The sequence below is a fragment of the Natator depressus genome, chromosome 23 (genome assembly GCF_965152275.1).
Source record: "Natator depressus isolate rNatDep1 chromosome 23, rNatDep2.hap1, whole genome shotgun sequence".
Taxonomy (NCBI): Eukaryota; Metazoa; Chordata; order Testudines; family Cheloniidae; genus Natator; species Natator depressus.
Window position 1 is genome coordinate 3,804,659 of NC_134256.1, and position 10,948 is coordinate 3,815,606.

General features: G+C 58.6%; 1 protein-coding gene across 1 annotated transcript in view; it reads left to right on the forward strand.

Annotated features, from left to right (window-relative positions):
* Positions 1–9,158, forward strand: part of PLEKHG2 (pleckstrin homology and RhoGEF domain containing G2) — a 45,220-nt gene extending 36,062 nt beyond the window's left edge. Inside the window, exon 19 of the mRNA XM_074937301.1 lies at positions 734–9,158. Coding sequence (XP_074793402.1) covers positions 734–3,231 — 2,498 coding nt within the window. The 3' untranslated portion in view covers positions 3,232–9,158. The remainder of the gene's footprint in view (positions 1–733) is intronic.
* Positions 9,159–10,948: the final 1,790 nt, after the last annotated feature.

A 10,948-nucleotide genomic window follows, 5' to 3' on the forward strand; every position in this document is an offset into this window, starting at 1 on the left:
GCAGGCTGCTCCCGCTCCTCCCCGGGCGGCCGAACAAAAGTAGCTGTCCTGGGACCGGAGCCCAGGAAAGAAAATGTTCCTTGCAGGGGCCTGAGAGCAGATGGGAAGAGCCGCTGGGAAACCGGAGCCGGGGGGCTGGCTCTGGGGAAATCAGACACTGCCATCTGAGCAATGTATGTGCGTCTGAGCAAGAGACCGCAGCCCCCCCGGCTGGCACTCACACGACGGGCAGAGTTACCTGCTCAAAGGGATTCAGGAGTTGATTTCCTAGGACAGATCCCCAGCTGGGATGAACGCCAGAGTAATATCCCCGTGCAGTGGACTCAGCACCATTCCTTTGACTTCCGGGACTCCGAACTCCCGTTCACACCAGCTCGGGGAGGGAGGGGGTCTGACCCTAGGCTCTGTCCTGCTGGGGTCCCTGCACCCCTAGCTTCAGGGGTAAATTGGGGCCGCGTGCTGAGCCCTGCAGTAGGAGAGAGAATAATATTCGTCTCCTCAGCAGGTCTCCGAGTGCTTCACAAAGGGGGTCAGTCTCATTACCCCCCTTTTTACAGATGGGGAAACTGAGGCACGGGGCTTGCCCAAGGTCACCCTGGAGCAGCGCAAGGAAGAACTGGGTCTTCTGAAGCTCAGGCTTGTGCTCTACCCGCTAGGCTACCCAGCTGCGCATGGGGATAATGCACTTAAGCCGACAGGGAGCCGCTGACCCCTCTTCCCTTCTCTCCCCCAGGTGAGCCCCGGATCTACGGCCACGTGCTCATCCGCGAGCCCCTCCTGCACCTGAACTGCATCCAGGAGAACGTGCTGCTGGTGGCCGCCACCCGAGGGAACGCCCTGGATCTGCACAGCGACCGGCCTCCACCTCTCCTGGCTTCCCAGTGCCTGGGTTCGGCCCCGGCCGAGGAGCCAGGACCCGCCTGGCAGGAGCTTCCCGCCCCGGCGGCTGTTCCTCCTCCCCCGGGTCTGGTGGAATCGCCTCCGAAGCTCAGCAGGCCCCCCCCGAGCCCAGGCGATCCGGCTGGGGAAGGCCCCGGCACGGGCAGGTCTCTGCTGCCTGCTCCTGGCGCTACCGGTGGAACTGGCATGACGCCCGCAGCCGGGGACTTTGAGGGAGCCGGGTGCCCGTCGGTGCCAGGCTGCCAAGCCAGGCTGGCGGGGGCAGAGCTGGCGGCCGGCGGGCGCCGGGGTGAGGCGAGCGCTAGGGAGGTTTCCGCAGAGACACCAGCCTCTTCTCCCTTCTCGGAAGCGGCCCCGAGCCAGCAGGCGCCGGAGCTGGCCAGGCCGGTCCCAGCCGCCTCCCCCAGCCCTGCAGAGGAACGTGAGCCAGCGTGTGTCGGCACGTCTGCCGAGCCTGACCTGCTGGGGCCGGGCCCCTCCGTCCCTGGCGCCGGCTCCCAGGAGCCGGCGGGGGAGCAGAACGGGCCTGCCGCCATCCCGCTGCCCGAGGAGCGGGCCCTGGCTTTGGGCAGGGATTCCCCGCCTGGCACTGAGGAGCTGCTGCCCCAGCCATCGCCGGGGCCCGTCAGCTGCGGGACAGGAGAGGCGTCCCCGCCTGCCGCGCCGCACCCTGTCCTGCCGGCGGCACCCTCCGGTGCTGCGGGATCCCCGTCTCCGCTCCACAGCAACATCCTGCCGCTCGTAGCTGTGCTGTCCCGGGGCACCCGGCTGCCTTCCCGGGCCACGGGGGTGGCACGCTCGTCTCCAGCTGCCCAGCCCGGCCGCGCCGCAGCCCGGCCGGCTCCCACTTCGCCCAGCTCCAGCCTGGATTGCAGCCCCCTCCCGGCTCTGCCGTGGCTGCAGACCTCCTCCCCGGCACACCGGCGCCTGTCCTCCAGCGCCGCGGCCATCTCCAGGTACATTGCCACCTCCTGCATCAGCCAGAGCCTGGCCAAGAGAAATGGTGCCCCCTCGGGGCCACCTGGCATCCAGCCTCCTCCAGCAGAGACTCCGGCACCCACCAGGCCTCTGCCTGCTTGCTCAGCTATCCCGAGACCGGCCCCCGGCCCCTCGGGGCCACCTGGCATCCAGCCTTCTCCAGCAGAGACTCCGGCACCCACCAGGCCTCTGCCTGCTTGCTCAGCCATCCCGAGACCGGCCCCCGGGCCCTTGGGGCCACCTGGCATCCAGCCTCCGTTGGCTGAGACCCCGGCACCCACTAGGCCTCTGCCTCCTTGCTCAGCCATCCCGAGACCGCCCCCTGGCCCCTTGGGGCCACCTGGCACCCAGCCTCCGTCGGCAGAGACCTCGGCACCCACCAAGCCTCTGCCGTCTTGCTCAGCCGTCCTGAGACCGCCCCCCAGCCCCTTGGGTTCCAGAGCCCTAGCACCCCCATCTGCTCCACTACCCAGTGAGAAGGCCAATGCCTGGTCCCATTGTACTAGCAAGCGGGACCCTTCCCAGCTCAGCGTCTGCCCTCCCCGCTGTGCCAGCCCCGGGTTGCCCTCTCCCCAGGGCTGTTGCCGCAGTTCCAGCTGGCTGGGGGAGCCCATCCCCTTGGCGCCTGGCTCAGCCGTGCTGCTGGCCTTCGACCGTCTCTCGGGGATGTGCCTGGGCCCCCGAGCTAAGCAGCCCACCCCCTTCTCCTCTGCTTCAGAGCCCAGCTCCAGGGTCCAGTCTCCAGCGCCGGCCTGCCCGCGGGTGTGCTCCCCCCCTCCCTCCAGCCAACGCCCTGCAGTAGGAAGAGCTGGCTGTGCCCCCCCACGGCCTTGCTCCTTCGCCCCCTTGCATGTCCCCACCCAGCCTTCCACCCCCCGCCTCTCCTCCCCCCTGCAGCCCACCTCCTACCCCTCCGCCACGTTACCTCAGCCAGGCAGGAGGCCGAGGGGAAACCTCGAGAGCCCCCCATCCTCTAGGGATGCAGACAGGGCGGGGTGCTGCTCCGGGGCGCCCTCTAGCGGCTCAGCCAGTCCCAGCCCCGACGAACTGGATGGCATCAAGTGGCCGGACATCCCCGGCTTGCGTTCCAGGTACGCTGACCGGGCGGGCAGCATGGGGCCGCCGGGCTCGCCAGAGGAGTACCCCAAAGCGAGGGGGGACTTGGCTCGGGACACGGGACCCCATCGGGCCAGCTACTCCACCACCGTCAACATCCAGATCGGGGGCAGCGGCCGGATCGCCTCCTTCAGCAACGCGCAGGTCAGCCTCACCCACCCGCTGCTGGCGGCACCTGGGCAGCCCAGCGCAAGGCGGATCAACGGCAGCACCTTAGAGACCCCGCAGACAACGTGACGGGCCAGGTCGGGCGGGGACGTTTACAGCCGTGGCTGCAGGACCACTCCTGGCTCTGCATGTCCCCGGGACCAATGGGACCAATTCCTGGGGCTGGATGGTAGGGGGGGATGAATTGTTACTGACCCACTGGGGTTGGCAGGGGTGGGGCCAGATCCCCAGCTAGGGTAATTTGGCCCTACTCTACTGACACCAGCTGGGGGTCTGGGCCCATTGACCCCACTGCAGTGAGGCCCATTGATACCAGCTGGGGATCTGGGTCCATTAATGGAGCGACGCCCATTGACCCCACTGCAGTGAGGCCCATTGATACCAGCTGGGGATCTGGGCCCATTGACCTCAATGGAATGAAGCCCATTGATGCCAGCTGTGGATCTGGTTTCCTTGGGTGACTTTAGAGGCACAGTGGGGTGGATAAGGCCAGCTGAACTCAAGAATCTGTCCGTGCAATTAAGCAACTGTCTCTAGCCCTCCCAGGCCAGGAGGGATCTGCGGGGATCTGTAAAAGCCGTGTGGCCCCAGCTGATTGTGCTCGTCCCAGCCAGGAGGCCACGGCACCCACAGGCCAACAGGCTAAGTGCTCTCCGCCTTGCAAGCCCCCACCGGAGGCAAACGGCATTCGGTTCTGGCTCTGGGTTGTTTTAACTGCCTAGCTCTTTCCTCGGCGGATTGGGCCTGGACGGGGACCAAAGTGAGCGGTGTGGGTGTTTGTAAAGAGGAATGGGCACTAGGGGGACACAAACGCACACAAAAGCCTAGCCAGCAGGATGCACACCTGCACACACCCTTCAGCGTGCACGGTGCAGTACGGACATATGCACACCTCTTTAGCCAGCAGGGGGATCTGCACGCACACCCGCCTAGTCAGAAGGGAGCAGTGTGGACCCACGCAGAGCCAGCAGGGGGCAGTAGGCATACACCCAACTATTTTCCTGCTCCTTTTAAGGGTGAAAACCAAAGTGTCTTCCGGGACAAATCCTTGCTTCAGCCACACTCTGCTTGAAGCAGCCCAGCAGAGCGAGGGCAGCAGGCCTGGGGAAAGCCATTGTCCTGGTGCAGAGCCGCCAGCCCCACTGCATCTGTCCCCATTAAGCAGTGTGGAGCCTGGCTCGGCTCGCTAGACCCAGGGGTCAGTTTGTCTTTGGACTCTGGTGCATTGAGATGCTGAGCTGTGGCAGCCACACAGTCCCTGTTGTGCCTTCACTCTGGTGTTTGGGCCTCCCCGGGCAGAAATCCAGCTCCACATAAGTCCCCCTTAAACCTGCGTGAGCTGTTGCCCAGGGGTCGTATTCCTAGTTCTGCTACAAACTCCTAGTGTGTGATTGTGGTCTAGTCACTTCATCTGCCCTGTGCCTCACTTCCCCCTAGGAGGATTGTGGACTCTTTGGGGCAGGGTGTGTTGCTTGCTCTGGGCACGGCATACATCTCAATTTTTCTGGGTGCTACTGTAATTAATCTAATAGAAACTGAAATTACAGCTCTGGTGAGCTGAAGCTGGTGCATGCCCTAAAATATGTAGGAAGTGGGAAGTTGCTTTCTCTCCAAGGGAACCACAGGTGTGTCCTCAACGCATGCTTAAGAGTTGGCCCCAGGATCACACAGAGCGTGCTGGAAATGTCAAGGCAGCCAAGTCCGTCTGTTTACGAGGCCTAAACGCACCTTAAACTCAAATTTGCCCATAAAAATTGCATTGGGACAGTTGGGTAGAACCGGTTTTTAAAAATATTTGTATCAGATCAACATTGAAATCATCAGCTCAATGTCTGTTTAAACCAGCTGGGAATCTGGCCCCATTGACTCCGGTGGAACGACGCCCCGTTTAAACTTGGTGGCTCTCCAGCTCTACAGAGTGGCCACTGGTCCAAATTACTCCAGAATGATTTTTTCCCCCTCCCTAGGCCCATAAAACCCTGTAACTCAAAACCACTCCTCAGTTTCTTCCCAGCTTTCCCTGGAGCTGAGTTGCCCTGAGATTCTAGTGGATCTCGCTGATGAATTCAAGATGCAAAATACCAGTTTGCTTAAATATTGCACAGCTACAGTAAAATCCCTCCAGATGGAGCAATCCTGGGTTGTGATTTGGATGAAACTTCTTGGAATGTTTGAATCCCTGCTTGTTTTCCTTGAAATTAACAAGGGGAAATTGTGTGTGTGTGTGTGTGTGGTGTGTTTCCTTTCCCTAAAAGAGGAAATCAGGAACAGGGTGGCAATAAAATGAGCATAATGAAATAAAGATCGGCTCCTTGGAAAAGCAGTGCAGCTATGTCTGTGGTTTTGCAATGAGTTTTTCTGCTTCATTTCTAAAGCTGGGATTGCACAAGGCAATTTTTAAATTGGAGCAGCAGGTAGTTAAAGAGACTCTGGTATTTAATATCGAGCCTTCCAGATGGAACAATTTAGCTACATGTTTCTGCAAATTATTTCACAGCCCACCAATTGGGGGGTAGGGGGGGATCTCTCTAGGGTTATTAGCTCCTTTACCGCCTGTAATGTATGAGCCTGCATGTTTTCGTCCATTTGAGATTCAACTTTTTTCTCCTCTGACTGCTGGGGCATCGCTCGCCTTGGGCAATCTGGCCAAGATGTCAAGGCCAGGTTTAAAATGTCGTTCATTTCCTTCTCTTGTAGCCTTTTTTTTTTTTTTTTTTTTTTAAAGGCCAGAAGGCACCATCCTTCCTTTCTGTATAATCCAGGCAGCCAGCCCTTCCTGGCCATTCCTACGTCCAGCCCATGCCTTCAGGCTAAACTAGAGCCAATCTTTAGCCAGTCTTGATCTAAAGAGTCTGAGAGACGGAGAATCTGCCCTGTCCCTTGGGGAACTTCTCCAATGGTTAGCTCCTTGCCCCATTACCCACTTGCTGCCCCCTCCCTGTTTCCAGTCTGAATGTGTCTCGCTTCAACTCCCTGCCTCTAGATCTTGTTCTCCCTTTGCTCAATTATCAAGCCCTCCACTATCAACAAACTCCTTCCCATGTAGGTCCGACCGCCCCTTTTTGGCTCAAGCAGCTTGTCAAAGGTGGGGGCCCTGCAATTGTTCCAGCTGGGAAGAGAAGTTGACAATAGAATCTGGCACCTTTGATGCAATCTTGTTTATGTGCAAGGGACTGTACAAAGTCCTGTTTCTCTGAACACAGGCGGACCCAAAACATGAGAGCTCGCTTCCTTACCCACAGCAGCACACATCCTGTGGGTGTGTCTGTCTTTCTTTCTCTGCTTCTGTGTGTCTCCCACTCCATGTGCTATGCCTCCAAGACACTTACCCCAAAATCTATACTCTGCCAAACTCCCCTTCACCAAAGTCTTTTGAATTCCTGAGTGGCTGTGGTTTGCCGTGGTCTTGGAGAATGCTGTTGTATCTTACACTGAAGCTGAATGAAGGACAGCTGTTAGCTCATCCGTTTCAGGGGTTTTAACCCAACCTAGGGCAGTACTTCTAGCCCGATATCACGTCGTCTCCTCGGTTAATGAAATCGACTGAGCTTCCCCAGCCCTCAGCTGGTCTTGTAACTCCTCTTTGTTCATGGACATGACTCTGATTTCACTTCCACCTGGTTTACGTCAGAGGGGGCACCAGACTAGAGCTGAGCCGAGGCCCGTCTCGCCCGGTATCCCAGCTCTGAGGGTGGCCAGCGCCAGGTGCTGCAGAGCAAGGTGTAAGAACCCTGCAGGGGCAGATGGGGGGATAAGCTCCCCCCTCCCTGCCACATTAGGAATCTGTCTCATCTCTAATAGTCTGAGATCATCTTACTCCCTGAAGTAGGGGGTTCTGTCTCCCTCAGCATGGTTGTAAATCGAGCCACTCCCCCAGGGTATTATTGTTGACTGCGTTAGCGTAGCACCTAGAACCAGGACACCCCCTCCCCCCATGCCAAAAATTGCATGTTTTCATTGCTATTAGGTGTATTACGGTAGCACTCGGGCGCCCCAGTCATGGGCCAGATCCCATTGCGCCAGAAGCTGTATGTTTTTATTAGCATTAGTTATGTTACAGTAGCACCCAGGAGCCCAGTCATAATCCAAGACCCCCCCAACTGTGCCAGGTGCTGTACATTTGTTTTGCTATTAGGTGTATTATGGTAACACTCAGGTGCCCCATCATGGCCCAGGACTGCATCGTGCCCGGTGCTGTATATTTTTATTGCTCTTAGGTGTATTACGGTAGCACCTAGGTGCCCCGTCATGGCCCAGGACACTGTTGTCAGGTGCTGTACAGACACAGAACTGTCCTACCTCCAGTGACTTCCTGTGGGGTGTTGGCCCAATGCAGAGGGGTGAATCTCAGCCCCGGGGAGGAATTGTGGTGGAGGTGGCCCTTCCTTCCCCCACCCACTGGGGAACCCCCTTCCCACCCCATCTGCTTTGCCCTGCTTTGTCGCTGGGCCGCATGGTACGTGTTTTTCCAGCCTCATCCCCCCCGGCACAGTTTCTATCCCTGCCGCTCCTCGGCCAGTTCTTTCCTGGTGTCGTTTTTGCCTGTCCTCAGAGCCATCCAGCGAATCGACCGATTTATTTGATGTGGCCCCCAAATAACACCCCACCCCTGCAAATGGAAAAGCCGCAAGATAGGAAAAGATAGTGCAAAACCGGCACTAGGCCTAGTGTGGCGCTCAGACCAGTGGGTCGGCGGCCAGCTTGCTGGGCTTCTCTTCCCGGGTCTGGGCAGGAACGCGCCCTGCTGGTTAGGGAGGGAGCCAGGACTCCTGGGTTCCACTCTCAGGTCTGGCTTGACGTGTGGTCTAGCGGTGAGAGCCACGACTCCTGGGTTCCAGTCCCAGGTCTGGGTCGGTGTGTGATCTAACAGAGAGAGCAAGGGGGGCCAGGACTCCTGGGTTCCTGTCCTAGTTCTAGGAGAGAGTGAAGATCAACAGTTAGTGGAGGGAGGCCAGGACTCCTGGGTTCCATTCTCAGCTGCGTCGCGCCCTCCTGGGCAGACGTGACCCCCTGAGCCATGGCAAGAAGGGGGAGGGTGACACAGGAGGTTGGTGGACATTTGAGTGTGACCGGCGGGTGTGCGGGAGCGGGACGGGGGTGAGTGGTAAGTGCTGAGGGCTGTGAAATTGAGAAGGGATGAGGGATCAAGCTATCCAGGTATTCGTATGCTCCTACGCTGCCCATCACCATGGCCTCTGAGCCCCTCCCAAGCGCTAATGGATTGCTCCTGCCAACGTCGCCTCAGATTTCCCCAATGTGCTCCAATCCAGCGGAGTGTGGCCTAGCGGTGAGAGCAAAGCAGCAGGAGCCAGAACGCCTGGGTTCTTTTCCCAGCTCAAGGTAGCTAGATCTAGTGGTTAGAGCAAGCCAGGACTCCTGGGTTCTTCGTAAACTCTAGGTGGGCAGTGGCATCTAGTGGTTAGAGCGGGGGGGGGGGACTGGGAGCAGGTTTCATGGGTTCTACCCCCAACTTTGGGAAAGGAGTATGTTGCTTCTCGTCAGTGGTTAGAGCAGGAGGGACCAGGCGCCAGGATCAGGCCTCCAGTAACGTTGTCTCCGTCCAAATCGTTGGACAGCCACTTGTGACCGAAAATGAATGTTTACACTTTCCTCTGGGCCAGCGGCCGCCTCGGCTCACACCCCTGCTCGCCAGAGCTTTTGTGGTTTTCAAACAGCTTTGTCCGTTATTTATGCTGTCACAATCACCTTTAAATTAATGCCCCAGGGTTTTTAGTTCCTCTGGCTTCTTGTGAAGTTTGCCTTCTTGTAAATCCATTGGCGGCGGTTAGGATCTGATGTTATGTTACCGGTCTGGTGGATTGGTTTACGGCCCCTGTATCATACGTACAACTTGGTTGGACGTGTTTGTTCTTTTTACTTCTGGTTTGGTTTGTTTTTGTTTTTGTATTAAAGTTAATTTTGGAAGAGAAAAAAAATTGCCAGCCATAAATAAACAGTGATGTTTTCAGTGACGCTGGACTCCCTCTCTCTCTCGAGCAGGCCCTCATTGGAATAACTGTCCCCAGCACATCTCCTTAGCCAAGCTTTCTCAGATGGGGAAACTGAGGCCCAGGAGAACGTGGCTGCCCCACAATGAGCTGGTGGTAGCGGTGGGATTAGAATCCAGGAGTTCTGGCTCCCAGCTCAACCCAGTAGGCCACTCTCCCTGCCGCAGCCAGAAAGAGACCCCAGGTGTCCTGGTTCTGATACAGCCTTGCTCTAGACCCCACTCCCCTCTCAGAGCCAGGGAGAGAACCCAGGAGTCCTGATTCCCAGCCCCCCACTTAAGTGTCCTTCCTTCATTATGACAGACCAAGGAGCCCCAGAGCCAGGGGCCGCCTCCTGTGAGCACTTGGCAAAAACTCACCCCAACAAGGAATTTGAGTGGGGACCATTAAGCAAACATCCACTCCTCCCCGTCCCCTGTCAGTCCCTCCCCCCATCATCCCACCTCCCCATACACCCAGCCTCCCCTGCCCCTCTTGTTCGCCCCCTGCTCTCTCTGCCCCCTAACACTCCCCTCTCCACACACTCCCTCCCCATACATAGCCTCCCTGCCCCCACACCCCTCCCCTCTCCTGCTCCCCCTCCCCTCATAATCCATGCCCTTTTCTGCCCCCTCCCCTCCCTACGTAACCCCTCCCTTCCCCCATACATATCCACGCCCCCCTCTCCTGCTCCCCCTCCTGTCAAAGCCACTCTCTTTTCTGCCCCCTCCCTACACAAACTTTCCCCTCCCCCATACATATCCTCCCCTCTCCCTGCCCCCCTCCCCTCACAACCCCCTCCCTTTTCTGTCCCCTACACAACCCCTCCCTTCCCCATACATATCCTCCCCTCTCCCTGCCCCCACACTCCTCCCCCTCCCTTCCCCCACACCCCTCCCCTCTCCTGCTCCCCCTCCCCAGCTGCTCATAGCCCTGACTCACAACCAAGCAGATCAAACCCAGAGCTGGCTGCAGCTGCAGCCGGGCGGCCTTTGCGGTGGCTCCCGGGATGACCCTGGCCTGACGCTCTTCCTCTTGCCTTCAGACGGGCTGGAGACATGAAGGGGCTGGAAATGGATGCACAGAACCCCCCCAACACACACACACACACCCCTGCACTAGATTCCCCCACCCCACCCCTTTCTGGCTCGCTGTGTCCCCCAGCTGCTACCGGCTGGGCTTGGGAAGGAACAGGGGCTTGGGGGGGGCGGGGGCATGTTTTCCTTGGGAGCTGGGTTCAAACTGGGGCCAGCCACGGCGCAGCTGGGCTCCAATGAGCTGAATGAGAGACCCTGGACTCCTGGGTTCTATCCCGGGCTCTGGAAAGGGCGTGGGGTCTAGTGGCTGGAGCAGGCCAGTCTGGGAGTCAGGACGCCTGGGTTCTATCCCGGGCTCTGGAAAGGGCGTGGGGTCTAGTGGTTGGAGCAGGGTGGTCTGGGAGTCAGGACGCCTGGGTTCTATCCCGGGCTCTGGAAAAGGAGCAGCGAAATAGCATTCAGGACTCCTGGGTTCCTTTTCCCAGCTCTGGGAAGAGCAGAGGGCCTGTGGTTGCAGGCTTCGGCTGTGGGAGGCAGAATGCCCAGTGCAGGAGTTGTGACCGTGGCCTGGAGAGGACTCCCGTAGCACACCAACCTTTCAAAGCGTCTGGATCTTAAACTTTCCCCTTTTACAAATAACTTGCCCCAAGTCCCAGTGCTGGGAACAGAACCCAGGTGCCCGGCAGACCCAGCTCGAATCCGCTCTGCCTTTCAGGCTGGATTTGTCACATATATGTGTCTCTCTCTAACCATTGTGTGACA